This window comes from Argiope bruennichi, chromosome 8 (assembly GCF_947563725.1).
Source record: "Argiope bruennichi chromosome 8, qqArgBrue1.1, whole genome shotgun sequence".
NCBI classification, from domain to species: Eukaryota; Metazoa; Arthropoda; class Arachnida; order Araneae; family Araneidae; genus Argiope; species Argiope bruennichi.
In genome coordinates this window covers 10,153,951-10,171,488 of record NC_079158.1, presented here as the reverse complement: position 1 = coordinate 10,171,488, position 17,538 = coordinate 10,153,951, and the positions used below count along the sequence as shown (strand labels likewise).

Sequence of the window (17,538 nt, the reverse complement as noted above, 5' to 3'; positions counted from 1 at the left end):
CGGCATTATAATTGGTTCTGTGAGGTTTTTTTTTGTTACATTGTCAATGCCCGAAAGATGTTGCCTCTAAAGAAGCAAAGACTTTTGGCTAGTACAAACGTATGATAGATATGTTAAGGCTTATTTTTAAAATGTTATGAGATCAGCCATTACTCTCAAAGTGTCTGCATGTAAAAACGCAAAACAAAATGAGTATTTTAATCGAAATAGCATTTTTTATAGTACAATCAGTTCACTTGGGATAATTTATATTCGTGCTGTAATTGAATTAGGGTTGTAAGGTTATTTTAGTAGTTTTAAAACAATTTAAAGTGGAGATTTGGAAGTTAAAGGTCAAGTTTATTGCCATTAATTGAGAATGAGTTAATGAATGATTCCAAAAGACTTTTCCTGGGCAGAAAAAAAAATCCTCTGTGAAAAAAAACATTTTGCCCAGCTAAATAAGGAACGCTTGCAAAGTAAGAAAAAGGAAGGACCGTTTCATTATTGTGTTTAATTTCCTATGACAACAGGAACGGTGTTTTTCAATAAATCTTTAACTTCCATTTTTTCAAAATTTTGTTTTTCATAAAAATTCCTCACCTTTAACATGATAACTCGAAACTTTATTCAGATAATTGCCTGAAAGTTACAATGTGGATTTTAAATTATGTGGGCTATGAAATGAGGCAACGATTTTACAGTGGGTGCTATGCTTTTTCCATTTATTAGCGTTTATACCAAAATTTAGTTGTAAATGAATGGAAAATGCATTTCTTTTCCTTTTTTTTTTTTTTTTTAAGATACTGTGTTTTTTTCATGGATTATCATTGCTTATTAAGATGTAGGCAAAGCTATTTGCGATTGCAGCATTACAGTTTGGCGTAGAGTGGTAGCCATTTTGTTCAAAGTTTCATTAAAATTCATTACAAATGCTCCTGCTTGTCAAAAAAATATTATATTTATAAAAGAAAAAAAAAACATTTTTCGTCAAGTTCTTGTTTATAATTATCTGAGTATCTAAAAATAATGAAAAATTATTAAAAATTCAGTTAAAAATCTTTTTGTTTCGAACGTCATCGGTCACCTTAAAGCAGTTAGAAAAAGAAGAAAAAAAAAATCCTGAAGTTTATAATACCTTAGTTGTAGCAAATGAGTAGTGTTGCTCATAGACATGTTTGTTTAATTTAGAAAAATATATATATTTGAATAAACTTGTAAAAAATTAGTTTCAATAAATCATAAAAATAGTATGATATCTAGGTAACGTTTTATCTTCACTAAATATAATATATTCTTGTCCTTAAATTTCAATATGCGAGTTGAATTATCTTTATTAATGCTTAAAGTTCTTTAGGACTTACTGTAAATTCATTTTTTATTATGTTCGTTATTGTTATGTCCTTTTAATTTGCAAAAGCCAGTTTTAATTTCATCCGATTTATTTTAATGTTTTAAATATGCTTATAAAAGAAATTATGTAAAATTTCAGATCGTGTTTCTGAATATTAAAAATTGATTAATCATTTAACTGTATGTTTCTTAATTTGGCAAATTTTTTCCTGCTGATTAAAGAAACGATGTAAAGTAAGAACAATGTATTAAAATAAAATTATGAATGTAAAAAAAATTCCCAAATATACTTATTCTACTTCTTTCTGATAAAAGATTTAGGAAAGACTTTTGAGTTTCAGTGTAATGCTTATCATGCCGTAGTTGCTTTCAACGTGAATTTCTCCCATTCTGATAAAGGTAGCCATCTACTTTTCACAGAGCTTGTAGAAAGTGAGGACCATGTGGAGGTGGACGGCGTGGTCTTCAACAAGCCGTTTGTGGAGAAGCCCATCTCTGCTGAAGATCATAACATCTATATCTACTATCCCACATCAGCAGGAGGTGGAAGCCAAAGGCTTTTCAGAAAGGTAGCGCAGAAAGTCGTATTAACATTACTTTACATTGTTTGATGTAGTTTTAAATAGGTAGAACTGAACAAATTTATATAGTGATTAATTTATTCAGCATGATTGTTCATTGTTCCTAATGCAATAAATGTTCACTTTTTCATCTTTGTAATATGTACTTTTTGGAGAATATTCAGTAATGATATATTTTTGGACGTCAGATTGATCTCTATAGTTCTTCAGTAAAGGATTATGCCAGAAGTAAAAAGGGATTTTATTTTATCATGATTAGTTATTATTGACTATACATTATTCAGGAATACTATGCTAATCTTTAGTGTGTATACTTTTTGCAGTTTTTCTCCGGAGATTTCTTCTATGAAGATATTTTGATGGTTAAAAGCTTTCTCCCCTTTTTTCCCCCCTCGTACATTAGGAATGAAGACTAAAATGAATTTTAAAAAAATTAGAATGCCAAGCAATAAATAGTTCCAATGTCCTACAGTGGCTTACTTATATAAAAGGGCATTCCAGGGCAAATACAAAACTGTACCTTTCCTTTTTTCTTTTTTTTTTTTTTACTTTTATACCAAAGAGTGCAGAGATTGAAGGAGAAATTAAACCTAAATAATAATTATTATTTTGGAATTGATATAATCTGAATATTACAAATAACTTCATAATGGCCATTATTTACAGACAGTCCAAGAATATAAAATGTATCGGATGAATATTTAAAAAATATACATGAAAAATAAATTTCATTAAATTAATTTGAAAGTTTTATGTTAAGCTTACATAGAGAATTTTTTTCCATTCTAATTTTAATAAGCCGGATTTAATTTTAAATTTTGAAATCTTTCTTCAAAGCCGGCTAAATACAGGGAATTTTAAATTTCTTAGGTGTTTTTTTTTATTTAAAAAATTTCAACCTATTTAAACATTGATCGTCGCCATAGCATTTTAAAAATTGTGCCCGTTAACTAGTGGAAACTCATCCCTTTTCACTCCTTTTTCTTCTATATAGATTTCTAATCCTGAGAAAAAAAAATACTGATATTGGAATAGAGACTATAAACTACTGAATGAATATTAGTGGAGCAGAATGTTATATATATATATATATATATATATGAATGTGTATCTAAAAATTTTCCTGTTTTAAAAGTTACGTATCTAAGTTTTAAAAGTTTAAAAGTATCTTGTTTAAATCCATTATTCCATTATTGAACATGCATTGGAAATTATGTGAAGAGCAACTGATTGATTTGTTTCAACTTCTTTAGCCCAAAGCACAAATTTTTAATGCATGTTCAGAACATGCAAGGAGTCAATTAGAAATTTTTCTGAAAGAATTAAAAAATGAATACAAAGAACAGCTTGATTAGTTTAATGAAAATATTCGTTTAGACGATTTCTTGTTTTGAGCTCCGGGAAATTTCCTGAATTTTGGTAAGTCATAAAAATATTTCTTGTTTTGTCATATAGCAAAGTGGCTGGGGGAAACTGAATTCAGTATCAATAAGGAAATGATTTCGTAAGAAAATCTGAAAACAGATTCTTCAATTGGTCTAATAACCGTTCATTGTGTCATAAATTTTTATGGAGGTGTCTTAAATGTTCCGATCTGAAAGGATTTACTTCAGTATGCAAAATTAACGCATGTGGAGTATTATGAAGCTTTAGAAAAGTTAAAAGAAAGAAAAAAGTTAAGGGTAGGAGATGCTTATGTAAAAAGATTTTCACATAGAAGCTTTCCATATTAAATCGTTGAAAAAAAAAGAAATTGATGACACAAAAATTTTTAGAAAACGATGCTCAGATATATAAATTTGAAAGAAAAAAGATTGTAATACTTTTTTTTGTTAAATAATTATTAAATGGTTTACCTTATAATTAATTATTTACGCGTATTTAACAGTAAAACTTAGGTTTACCATGTAACTTTTTGTTTACATTTAAAATATGTTTTATATGTTTTGAAGTTTTTCAAAATTCTTCAACTTCTATTGTATATATATGAGAGAGACAAACTATTTTTTATTAATAAGGAAATGATTAAAAATATATTTAGCATGTGTTTGAGGATATTTTCCATCATTGTATAATATTTGAACCTAGATATCATTTTTTATATTTTGCCAGTTTTGTCATTTGAATACTGAATGCAAATGAGGTAGCTTTTTGTAGCCTTTCTTTGAAATAGTCTTTCTCTTCCAGATTGGAAGCCGCAGTAGTGTTTATTCTCCTGAAAGTCGTGTCAGAAAATCCGGTTCTTTCATTTATGAAGAGTTTATGCCCACAGATGGAACAGACGTGAAGGTCAGTTGCTAGTCAAGTTCTTTTATTCTGTAACTGTGTTATTTTGAAATATCATAAAGAAATTCGCTATTAAATATATCTTTAATGCTGCTGATTCTGTTTCTGTAATTTGAATGCTTCATAACGCGTGCTTATAAAATGGATGCAGTGGGTTCACTTCATTGTAAAGCTTAATGTTTTTGAATGCACCGAGGAGCCTGTGTTTAATTTACACAAGAAATTACAATAATGGAGTACGAAAAAGTTATTAATCATGTGCTGCGCTTCCAGAGTTTGCTTACCGTCATGTGGTTTGGGTTTTGATGAAGAATTCTACTCAAGAATTTTAATTTAGGTTTGGCTTTTGTGAATCCACTCTCCCTCTTGAGAGTTTTATTTTGACTGTGTTGTATTGCTGTTCGATTTCTGGTGACATCATATAAAATGATGAGAGAGCATCATCTTGCTTAGAATTAATTCCCACAATACTATTATTGTGTTTATTCCCACAATATTGTATTATTGTGTTTAGTCCCACAATATTGTATTATTGTGTTTAGTCCCACAATATTGTATTATTGTGTTTATTCTCACAATATTGTATTATTGTGTTTATTCCCACAATATTGAAAAAATTTAAGTGCAGTCTTAGCATAGTAAAAGATGGAAGATACAAAAAATCGTTTAACGGTATTATTCTGTTGAATAACTGGAACTTTAATTAACGAGATTTTAAACCTGTTAAGAAGTTCAAGATTTTTTTTTCCTGACTTGTAGATTTGAGCTATTGATGCTTAAATGATTATTTGGTATATTTTGGAAAAAATTCACCATTAGCTTATTTGTAGTTTTTTTTATACTTCATTATAACTATAGTCATGTTGACTATTACATTTTTGAATTAGACTTATAATAAATAATCTTATTAAGCCATTAGAAAATTATAAAAATAAATTAATCAATTAATTTATTAATCCCTTTTTTTTAAGTAGGTTGCTAAGAATCGGAAGAAATTGAGTGAAATTTCGAGAACAGTTTGCAATCAACTCCGGTAGCTAACTTGATTGCTATTGGTAACCATTTTGGTGGTTTATATTTGTTGATGATTTTATAACACTTTTCTGTGTTTTGATCTGAATTTCAATTTATATTCTGTTGTAGTTTATGTAGTTGTGAAACTTTCTTGCTACTGCTTGTGCATCTTATAATCTTTTGGTTAGATTAAACTACTGAGGGTTATGTAGGTCTTGGTATTTAATCTGATGCATGAAAACTTTTGTTGCTGGCTTAAAAACTTTTGAATGATTGACTTAGTCCATATAAACATTCTGTTAAGTTAAAGTTCTTTTGAGAGGCGTTATTAAATATGCAAGTAATATGGCCCCTCATCTGTACTAGGAACCGAGACCTAAAGATTCTTTTAAAGAATTGTTTTTGAAGTCAAGCCTCGTCGAGAAATTATGTAAGCAATCTTCTCTTTAAAATGTTGATCGCATTCCAAAACAGTGACGCCGAGCGCTGTTAAATTGATGCGGTCATTTAATTAGTAATTTACTGTTTGTTTCTGTCTAACCAATTTCTACAAGATCTGTTCTTGGCGCTCGCCTTGACTTTGTTTTTTTCGTCGAACTTGTTCTGCACACCACTTTTCGTAAAATTGGTATCGAATTTTTTTTTTTTCGATGTAGGGTGTTGACGAGACCTGTAACGGAGATTTTTGAGGATGCTGTTCTTCAGAAATCTTAGCTTGCTAATAGGCTTCTACAAAAGCTATAGAAGAGAAAATGGGACAAATGCAAAAAGAAATAAAGAATCTGATCCGATTTGGAAAGGTAGATTTGAGAGTCTAAGTAAGAAATAAATAAATATGTTGACAGAAGGTTAGAAAGGAAAGAAGTCCACAGTTTCAAAAGAGAGATTGCAGAAGTAACGAGCGAATTTGAAGGAAGAGCAAAGGCATCGAGAAGAGATTTGGTAATCTTGAGGAGAAACGAAACGATTTTCCTACAAATTTAGAATTCATAGATTCCAAACCAAATATCACACCCTTAACATTCGACTGACAAATATTATGAACTGTTTTCAGGATTTAGTTTGAAGTTGTGAGTTTTGTAAATGAATGAAAAAGTCAGTTAAGCGGAATAGATCCCTCGCGTAATCTCAGCTAATAAGTTAACGAACCTAATAAGCGGACCATTGAGAAGCCACCATAAGAAATTCTTAAAAAATAACTATTTATTTAGTTCATTTTAATTTATCATAGGATTTATTTCATAAAATGATCACATTATTTAAGATTTAGTTAAGAATTCCATTTTTTTATTAAAAAAAAATGAAAATGATTCTAATTGAAAATGCCTAATATCACTTAAAATGCTAATTAAAGCGTTCAAATTAGCTTGATTTAAAATTTACTATTTTAAATCAAGTGCGAATATTTCATTTCATCCACTTAATTAAATTATTACTCCTTTTTAGAGCGAGAAGGTGAACTAAATTATAAATTTAATAGGTACACTGACGCTCTGTTTACTTAAAACTATTATTCTTTTTTATTTGTTGGTTCTATATTTTTGTCAAAGCCACTGATGGAAAATCCCAAACTGCATTGGGGTGACACATGTTGAGAGATAAATAAATTTGTCCTCTCATTTTAAATATAATTGATTTGTAATTTATATTTGTTTATTTTGGAAGGCAGTTTATTTATATATTGTTATGCATGTAGGTATATACTGTGGGTCCAGACTACGCCCATGCAGAGGCTCGAAAGTCTCCAGCTTTGGATGGAAAAGTGGAGAGAGATAAAGAGGGGAAGGAAGTTCGATATCCCGTTATTCTCAGTAATGCTGAAAAACTAATTGCTAGAAAAGTCTGCCTGGCATTTAAGGTGATTCAGTTGTTTCTTTTGCTTGGGAAACTATTCTGTATAAAAAAGCATTAGCTTAATCCTCATACATATGAGGCTTTCTGAGTTACGTGTTACTTTGGTAGCGTCTGGATAAGATTTTTTTTTTTCTTTTTGAGCAAAAGGTTTTTGTATAAAATATTATTATTAACAAAATTCTCTTATTATCTGCAATTTTATTTTTAATTAAAACTAGAATGCTAGTTGCACCTAACAGTTTTAAAATATATAGTATACTAGTAAAATACATCTTGTACCAAATGATTTTTAAAAGACCATTTTTATTAATATTTTTTTTTAAAAAAATGACGCAAATAGAATTTTAGAGGTAAATAAATAAAATGGTATAATATATTTTTTAATAACATTTTCATGCAGTAGGAATGATGTACATGAAGATAAAATCATTTTTCTCCCATGTGGAATTTTTTTTTTTTTTCAATTTATAGAAAATTATCCATTTAAGTGCCATACGTCCTCTATTTTAATTTATGAATAAGATACTAGAAAAAATCCACACAGAAGTTCCGATTTGTGTATTGTATAAACATGATGCATTTCTGTGGAAATATAGATTTAGTTTTTTCGGAATCTTTAACTTTTTGTCATTCTTTAATTCGATTAGTTACCTTTTATATAATAGTTCTACAATATTTTTAATTTCTAAAGCCTTTTTGTATAAATTTATTTATTTTTTCAATTAATGATAAGTATTCGGCTTCTTTGTCATTATGCTTACCATTATTTACAGGGTTGCCACACTGCCCCAGGAAAACACAGAATTTGAAAATCTTTTTTAAAAAGGGGGAAAAGGCAGGGAAATTAGTAAATTTTCGTAAAAACAGGAAAAATACGGTGAATTTTAATATTTTTCACATCTAAAAAATGCCGATCTTTAAAGATTGCTAGAATGAAAGATCGTGGTCATAGTTCCAAAACCGAAACAATACCTTTCGCAATTGTGTAATGTGGAAATCACAACTTTTTTCTCTCCTTTTTTCCCTGTATAAATCAGTTTCGATCTGCGTGACAATTGTTCTTTTTTCCATGAAATTCCAGAAATGCAGCTAATGAGCATGGACGAGATTTCTGTAACTGCGTGAAAGAATAGAATACATTTCTCTGGCGGAGACATTCAACTTGCGGTGCAGTAGTGTTTAGTTTACCATGCTTACTTTATTGAATGGTTTGTTTATTATTTGAGAAACTGCGAGCTTATTCAAAATAAGTTAGAGGATTTTTTTAAATTAATGAGCTGCTCAAAATCGTATTAAATACGAATTGGATAGATTAAAAAAAAAATCCTGAAAATAAACATACAAAACTACGTACAAGTTCAAAAGAGGCATCATTGATGTTAGAGTTAATATCTAAAAAGAATGACTTGTTAAATTTAAAAGCATCCAGTTTAATGTCCGAAATTATGCCGATTTCGAACTTTTTAGTTCAAGAATAATAATTTAAAGCTGACTTGTTTTTGGATATTAAAACTTTTTGCATCACATTTTTCCTTTAATATATTCAATGATGTATTGGGAATGTTTTCAAATATGTTCTCTGAAATTAGGTTACACAGAAATGTGCTTTACGTGTTACAGATTAGGTCTATTAGCTCAATGAAACTGATGGCTGAAAAAAATCTGCAGAAATTGATACCAAAATAATTGAATTGCGAAAAATGAATAAATAAGAAAAAAGTAATCTTGCTTTGTGAAGTTTTTGTTAAATAATCATTAATATAATAAATAAAGATATAAAAAATGTATGTAAATATAATACTTCCTTTAATCTGCTATTATTTCGAATAATTTTAAATTGTTGCTTCCTTTCTTTGGTTTTTTCACGCCTTAAAATCATGTTCGATTATAACTAGCATATAAGTGCTAGTCACTCACTTCCTCATATCTTGAATATACATACAGGGTAAACACAGGGAAAATTTTCTCTACATTTGAGTGGCAACTCTGATTCGTTATTTTATAAAGTTTAGCTCCCCCTACCCCTTCTCCCCCCTCTTTTTTTGTTCCAAGTCTGTATTATGTATGACACTATTTATAAATTTTCATCTCTATGAAATTTGAGTGAAATTTTTGAGATATGTGTTGTAAGTTATATTATTCATAACTAACATTTTTTGACATTACTTTCTTAGTATATTTTATTTCTATTTACCACTATTATCTATCCTCTACTTTTAGTTAAGTGTGACTCGTCTTTAAAAATTTCTGATAAAAGGGACAATTAATTTTCTTTTCGTATTAGTTATTTTATTAAAAAAAGTTTGCATGACTTCAAAATGACAATTGCTATGAACTGAGTTTAATTTAAAAAATAGTTTTTAGAATTATTTAAGTTGTCGGATCAAATTTTACTAGCCTATTTAGAAATGTTTGATTTGTAAATTATTTAATTCATTTTCCTTTCATTAATTTTACAAATATAGTAAATCCATAGATCTTTGATAAAATTATTCTCTTTAACTGTTTATTACTTATCTTAATTTTCATCATTTTTCATTAAAATTCTTTTATTTTTTGTTTATTAGCAAACCGTATGTGGTTTTGACCTTTTGAGAGCTAATGGAAAATCATATGTATGTGATGTGAATGGATTTAGTTTTGTAAAGAACTCAATGAAGTATTATGACGATTGTTCCAAAATACTAGGGTATGTTATTTATTAGATTTGGGTTGAAATGAAATCTTTTACTTGGGAACCAATTATTCTTTAATACTTTTCTGAAATTCTGGTTAATTAAGTGATTATCGTACTTGCCTTTTTAAACATAAGAAAAATTGGTGATTAAAACATAAGAAAATTTTTACGGTCCTATAAAGTAATGATAGGATTAAACGTTATAATGTGACTAAGTAATTATTGTAACTATCTTTTCCATTATCTGAATCACATCTGGTTAAGCTTTTATAGGCACATTGTTATACTGATTTTTAAGTAAATGGAGTGGGCATAGTAAAAAAGAAAAATATTATCTTTTCATAAACTATGTTATATCTCTAAAATTCAAGAATTTTTCAAGATTTTGCACGATTTAATGACAAGTTACTAAATTTATATAAATGAGTAATTGTTTTTCAACCATCTAAGTAAAATAATTTAATTTTACTTTAAATTCAGGATATTGGAAACTTCTGTAAAGATAGAAAATTTTGCATTTGGCAAAAGAAGAATTTCTAAATTATCAGTTTAAATAGTAGTATCATTTAGTTTAAATTTAATGTGACATTCAGAAAAAATTTTAAAAAATTATCATATGTCAATATGATTATAAATAAAATAACTTTGAGTTTTCAGTACTTTTCTCCAAAGTTTGTATAAATGTGAATGAATCATCCTTTATTGTAATTTTGTGTTAAAATGTTTTTTGCATTTGTATGTGCTGGAGTGTTTAATTATATTTTTTTCCTCTTAAACTGATAACTTTTTATTGTACAGAGAGTAACTGTGCTGATTTAATGTGTTTAAGGAACATGATCCTTAGGGAACTGACACCTCAGCTGCACATTCCTTGGTCAATGCCATTTCAATTAGATGATCCTCCCATTGTGCCAACTACCTTTGGGAAGATGTGAGTAGAAAAATAATCATGGGAATTTCTTATTATCTTTTCCTCATTCATTGTTTTTCCCCCTTCATTCTTGAACTGCATGTGTTTTATATGATAAAAAGGTTAGATCACATCATATCAAACAATAGCTAAAATAATATCTGCTTAAAAAATTGGTTTCCAATAAGCTCATCTTCCAGTAAAATTGCTATGTAATTTTTGTGAAAAATTGGAGCAATCTCAAAGTAATCAATTTTAAATGCTACTCTATTAGAATTGCTATGTCAAGTAACTTTCCAAACCCAAAAAACAACAACTTATAATGTGATTTCAACAATCCAGTTTATTAATGACATTATTATTATTATTTTGAGATTATAAAGTGTCAATGCTTAAAACTGAAAAGAGAATTGATATAAGTTCTTATCTCCAAATTTTTCAATGAAACAGGAACCCAGATCCTTCTTATCACAAACCATGTCTTAAATTTGTTGATTAATTATTAATTAATGAAATTTATTTTAATTTATAAAAGCAAAATGAACTTCCCTTCTACTTCAATCTTTATTTAAAAAATATTTTAATGCACCATTACTATAAAAAATTAGCCCTTTCAATAGATAATTTACATTTATACAATGTGTTATGAATAGTACATGAAAATAGGTTTGAATGGAAGGCAGGCCATCAGATATCATTCAATTTTATTTTTCTATTTGTAATAGTGTTAACAAATGTAAACTATTTCACTCTGCATCTAATTTTGTAGTTTCATTTTTCCCGATTATATCATAAATTGGAATTGCTTCTGAATTTATGAGAAAATAGATAAATTATGTCCTCTTATCAATCTGGTGAGTTTAGTATTGATATTTCTCATAGAATCACAGGTTTTAAAATTCTTTATGACCATCTATTTATATTTTTCAAACATTTGTATTGCTTTATTGAATGCAGTTCAGGAGTTTAAATGTGTTTAAAATTTTCAATTGAAAAAAGGATATATATAATATATATTATATTAATCAAAAATGATGTTTTTGATTAATTACGTATCCATTATTCTAATAATTATTTATTCTTTAAGGGTTTGTAAGTAAGCTTATAAAATCAAATATGAATTTAAATACTCACTTATGAAAGTTTATTTCTTTTTTTAACATCTTAGATCATTTTAATTGAGTGATATTTTATTATGCTTACTTTCGTATCATATTATAGTTGCACCAGCAATGCTTCTAGATATAAAACAAGAATTATTACTATTTTCAAATCATGCTTAAGGATAAATTAATTTTTTACCGCTTTTACATAACATATTATATCCAAGTTGCATATTAGATTAGATGCCTTGGCAGTAAAGTCTCAGCTTCTGAATTAGAGTGTTCTGAATTCAAAACTGAGTTCCTTCAAAGATGCATTGTATAGATGTGACTGGCTTATGTAATTTCTGTTGTTGTTCTGTTAACACTCTATTGCATATGTGGTACAAAATTTTAAATGGTTTGTCATCTTGTGTTTTGTTATCACCTGACTATGGTTCAAAATTTTAAGATTCATTCTATTATTATCTTTGTATTGCTTCTAGGTGAGATATAAGCATAAATTAAAACAAGATTACGTTGTTTGTGTTGCTTATTCTCTATTCTCAAAATGGAAAAAAATGCATATCCCTTTCTTTCTATTTAATTTGAAGAATTTGAATTTATCTAAATAATTTGATTATACTATCTGAAAAAAAATTAAGCTGATGTGAATTCTAGTGTATGAATCACCATTTCTATAAATACATTATTGCTTCATAATATGTAATAAATATATTATCAATTATACATTATTGTTGTACATCCTTTGCTGAATATAGCTGTGTATTGTTTGGATTATTACCAGTTCGATTTTATTTATTTTTGCTTGGGTTTTATTTTAAATTTAGTACTAAGTATTCAATAAAAGAAGAACCCTAATGTTTTGATAATTCTGTTTCTTTCTTCCATCCACTACAACCAGATTTTTGCAATATTACATTCAAACAATTTTATCTGAACAATGAAAAGAAAATTTTAATTTCTTTTCTTTCTGTTTTCAACCTTTAGTAATTAAAGATACAGATTTCTTTCTCTCTGTGTCAGTTTGATCAGATACGCTGAATGAAAACGAAATTTTGGCTCTATCTAAATAATTTTTTACCTACAGTTTGCATTCAGATTGACACCTGCATGATTGCTTTTGAAAGTAATGTGCTGATCCTTGACATCTTTTTCCTTGCTTGTGCTTGATCCAGTGACTTTCCTCTCCTGGCCAATGTTTAGTGATTCTAAGGGACTGGTAACATGGATGAGAGGTCGTTATACAGAATATGTGGAAAGACTTCTCATAGAAATTGTGCTAGCAGGTCATCTTGGCCACACGTCCTCGAGTAGCATCATTATTATTTTTTTTTAATCTGATAGTGCATTTAGGCTTCAGAAGTTGCAGTACTATTTCTGCCCATTTCAAATGAGCAATATGTGGAAGTCTTTTTTTTTTTTTAAATCAATTCAGCATTATCTTTCTGGTCTTCATGACAAAAGTAATTTTGCTTTAAATCTTTTCTTTATTCATCGTTAGCAGTAATTGTATGCTTTTTAAATAGTGTACCTAAATAATTTATTAGTATTTGAAACTTCATTATTATCACCATTTTAAAAAAATGCAAATGTTTTTATTATTATTATTATTATTATTTGCGAAATGAAAATGGAAAGATTCGGATTTCCACTGATATTTTTATTTTATATGCATTAGCATTTTTATTTCTTCTGATTCAATTCTCATTCATAATCTGATACTGCTTAACAGGATGGAATTGCGCTGTGTGATTGCAGTTATACGGCATGGGGACAGGACACCTAAACAGAAGATGAAGATGGAGGTGAAACATTTTAAGTAAGAATCCTTCCTTTTTTATGCACTGAAAAAATATGACCATGAAATGATATATGTAACCCAATATACAGATGGATTAAAAATATAGTATTAGTCAGATGTTTTTTGTTTTCCAAAAATTAATGTATTTTAAATTCTAATGTATTATTCAGGAATAAAAATATTGTTGTGTTATCATTTTAGAAATCTGTTGGATCTAAATTTAACTCAAGGGCTGAATTGAGTTTAATATGCGCTTTGATCGTAATTTTAAACTTAATTTTAAAATAATTTACAGTATTGTATTAAGCAATCATATTAGGCTCTGTTAGAGAAGATAGATGGTTATGATCTGCATTAATTGAAATAATGGTGTGTGTGTGTGTGCGTGTGTGTGTGTGTGCGTGCGTGCATGCATGAGTGAGTGAGTGACTGAGAGAGAGAGACTCTGAACAATTCCATGGATTTAAGTTGTGACTTCACTTTAAACAATACAGAGTACTTAACTTTGTTAAACTTATATCATTACACTGGAAACTTTTCATAGCTTATTGTTGTGCAAAAGCAACTAATTTCAGTTTAATTTATAAGTTACATGCAATAATAGAAATATAAAAATAAATAGCTAACATAGGAGGTAAATAAATCTGTTAAGGTTTTAATTGTTTTGTTTTATTTTTTAAAGGTTTTTTGAGATTTTCCAGAAGTATAGTGGCTATAAAGATGGACATGTTAAATTAAAGAAACCAAAACAACTTCAGGTATTTATGTTATTTTCTTTGTGTTTTCCCTATGCTTTTAATTCCATTTATTTGAATCACTGAAAAAAAATTGATTTCTTTTTACTTTACAGTGACATTTTTTATAAAAATTATTATTCCAGTTTACTGAACAATTTTATGTATTATTATTATTATTATTATTATTTTCATTTAATAAAACCATGCCGATTCTGTTCACTCCCTGTGATTCAAAAATGTTACTTTTTCAAAAAAAAAACAACCCTAAAGTAGTTTTTTGTTTGTTTGTTTTTTGTTTAATTTTAATGACATATATGCTTTAAAAAAATGCAAATTTTCATTTTTCCAATTTCTTGATATTTTCCTGCACTATTGGATTTTAATAGTGTATTAAGCATCTTTGGGGGTTTATCTGTTTTGCTGTTTACATTGTCATAGTTGTATGGTTTTCCGATGTCACTACTTTACTGTTGATTAAGTCTGGATACTTTACATTGTAGTTTGAATTGATCATAGTTCTGTTACAGAAAAATCCCTCTTAAGAAAAATTTGATCATTGGTTTGAATGGTTGATCAACCATTCATCTCTACGTTTGAGAAATAAAATAATTGACATCTAAAAGTAGTGTGTGATATCTAATGGTGAGGACATGATCTTGATTCACTTTTTGAACTTTATGTTTAGTGGTCATGTAGTTTATGACTTTCATTAACTACATGAGCATAAAAAGTATGCCTTTAATTCTCTTCACTTGGACATCTAGAAAAAATTAATAAAAAAAAATAATAAATCATTTAAACATTTATAGCTGAAATATTTGGTTTAAATTCATCATTTGCAGATTTATGTCTGAATTATGTGTTTTTGAGGCTCTTGGATTTTCCGAAGAGGTCCGGGAATTTTCTCCTTCAATGAGAGTGAGAACACTTACATAACAATTACCTAGATTATTATGTTGATACAATTCCTCTCAACTCTGTCTTGAGCTAAAATTAATTTTGAATATCAATAATGCATGATTAGACTCGTGAAAGTATAATCGCAAAATGTGAATTTTTCAAGCAATAACTTGTGAAATTTGGTATTAAATTTTTTATGGTTAAAACTTTAAAAAAGGATCAAGAATACCCACCTTAATTGTAGATGGAAAAGATCAAGAATTTAACAATAAATTGAACCATATTTTTAAATGTAACCATATATTTGAAAAGAAACAATTTTTATTCTGCATAAAAATTATATTTATTGAATAAGTCATTATAGAGGCCTTTGCACACTCTTCTAAAAGGCTCCATGTTTTTTCATATCTAATATTATTTATATTTATTCTTGACTTTTTCAGTTCAAGAATTAAACACGAACATTCAAGAAGAATTTTTGTTTTATGTATACATTTTAAATTTAATAGATTAAATATAAATAAAATAAACCCAATATTTCTCTCCCTCATGTAAAGTTTCTGTTTGGGGAATTTAAGTCAGTATTGCCTTTTCTTGAAATGATTGCATTATGGTATATCACAACCATTAATTGCTAAATTTTCCTTTCATAGGAAATCTTGGACATCACAAGATCTCTTCTCAGTGAAATTGAATTGAAACCAGATCTTGAGATAGAAGAAAACAAAGCTAAATTGGAACAGCTTAAAGCTGTACTTGAAATGTAAGTTAATTATTTTTTTCTGAGACATACATAAAAAGAAAACCTTTTAAATACCAATTCCCCTAATTACAGAAGGTGTTTTGAAATTTGTAGAAGGATTTAAGGGTCATTTAAATAATGTTTCAAATATAAAGAGTCCCCCCCCCCCAATCTTTGATCAGAAGCCTTTTTCCTGAACTCTAAGTGTGCATCACGATTTGCAAGATAGAAGAGTTTTCCAACAGTATTGTTTTCCATTACTTTCCAGATTCCATCAACCATGGTAAGGTTACACATAGAAAGAATTCTTTTCAACAGACTAGTGGAGCAACAATGTCTATTGTTCACTAGTGAAGAGTCGTGGGACTTCTCAAAAGTGTATTGAAAAGATACACATGCAATACTTGTATCTATCTTCAGTTTTTCAAGGAATGCAAAGGTACTTTTCAAAGTACACTTATGCTTCATCAGTGATCACAAATTATTCCCATTTATCTCCTGTTAAATTGTTTTCTTGAAGGATTTGACAAATTATTCTATTGTGAATCACATTCCTTTGCAAAAACTAGTGATTATTTTTTAAACTGTTATAAATTGTGGACTTCGGTTCATTATGTTATTTATATTGCTGCAGAAGAGTGCAATTCATTTTTGCATTATGGACTTTCTCTTGTTACCAGCGATTTTTCGTTAGCAAAATTTGAAATAGTATGCATATTTTTTAAGTATTCATTTGGAGATTTCTTTCCACATTGAAGTAATGATTAATGGAATTTCTGTTTCTATTTTTGCACTTTGGGAAATGCAAAAACATATTCTTCAATTTATAGCTTGTTTTTATGCGACACTTTGAAAAAAAAATAATTAAAACTCGAAAACAATATTTCCCATTTCAAGTAATAAACTATTGTTAGAAATTTTTATTCCAAAACATTTATTTTAAATTTTTTTTTTTATCAAAATCGTTCTAGAAATATGTAAATATTTTCATCATACAAGGATTTTTTTTAAAAAAAACATTATGATTAAAAACATATATTTTTAAATTGGAGAATAATCATAAATTTTAATTATTTGAATTATTCTTTTTTTTTTTTTTTTTTTGTATACATGTTATCTTTGTGTTTGCTGAATGATTTTACCATTGCGTAAACAATAATAAATGACAATTAGTAATGAAATTGTATAATTCTTAAAATAATATTAATATTGAAAAGGGTTAAATGATGGTGGATCTCTTGAATTCTGATCTGTGTTTTATTTTTATCTCACTGCTGATAAGGAAGGTGCTGCTGCTAGTATAAAGTTTTTAACTAATGATTTCTTACCTCTGGTTGTTTGAGTGTGCTACAGTATCTAGACAAGTTTATATGATGATATAATGTATTACTTCTTCACATTTCATCACTACATTAAAATTCTCCCAATATTTATGACAACAAAAATACATAATTTTCAAAATATAAATACATAGATTTAAATAAATATTAAAAAATATGAAATATTTAGATTATATATAAAATTATAAGTGAAATTCTATAAGGATACATATATTATTGTGTGCATATTATTTTTATTAATTAATCGGCATTTGATTA

General features: G+C 27.8%; 1 protein-coding gene across 8 annotated transcripts in view; it reads left to right on the top strand.

Annotated features, from left to right (window-relative positions):
• Positions 1 to 17,538, top strand: part of LOC129981809 (inositol hexakisphosphate and diphosphoinositol-pentakisphosphate kinase-like) — a 141,452-nt gene that overhangs the window by 53,943 nt on the left and 69,971 nt on the right. For 6 of the 8 annotated variants that reach the window (XM_056092831.1, XM_056092828.1, XM_056092830.1 and 3 more), the window contains 8 exons: positions 1,732 to 1,901; positions 4,101 to 4,202; positions 6,910 to 7,071; positions 9,635 to 9,756; positions 10,574 to 10,675; positions 13,493 to 13,579; positions 14,244 to 14,319; positions 15,852 to 15,961. In XM_056092831.1, the coding sequence (XP_055948806.1) occupies positions 1,732 to 1,901; positions 4,101 to 4,202; positions 6,910 to 7,071; positions 9,635 to 9,756; positions 10,574 to 10,675; positions 13,493 to 13,579; positions 14,244 to 14,319; positions 15,852 to 15,961 (931 nt within the window). The remainder of the gene's footprint in view (positions 1 to 1,731; positions 1,902 to 4,100; positions 4,203 to 6,909; positions 7,072 to 9,634; positions 9,757 to 10,573; positions 10,676 to 13,492; positions 13,580 to 14,243; positions 14,320 to 15,851; positions 15,962 to 17,538) is intronic. The other 2 variants (XM_056092832.1, XM_056092829.1) reach the window with 1 other exon arrangement.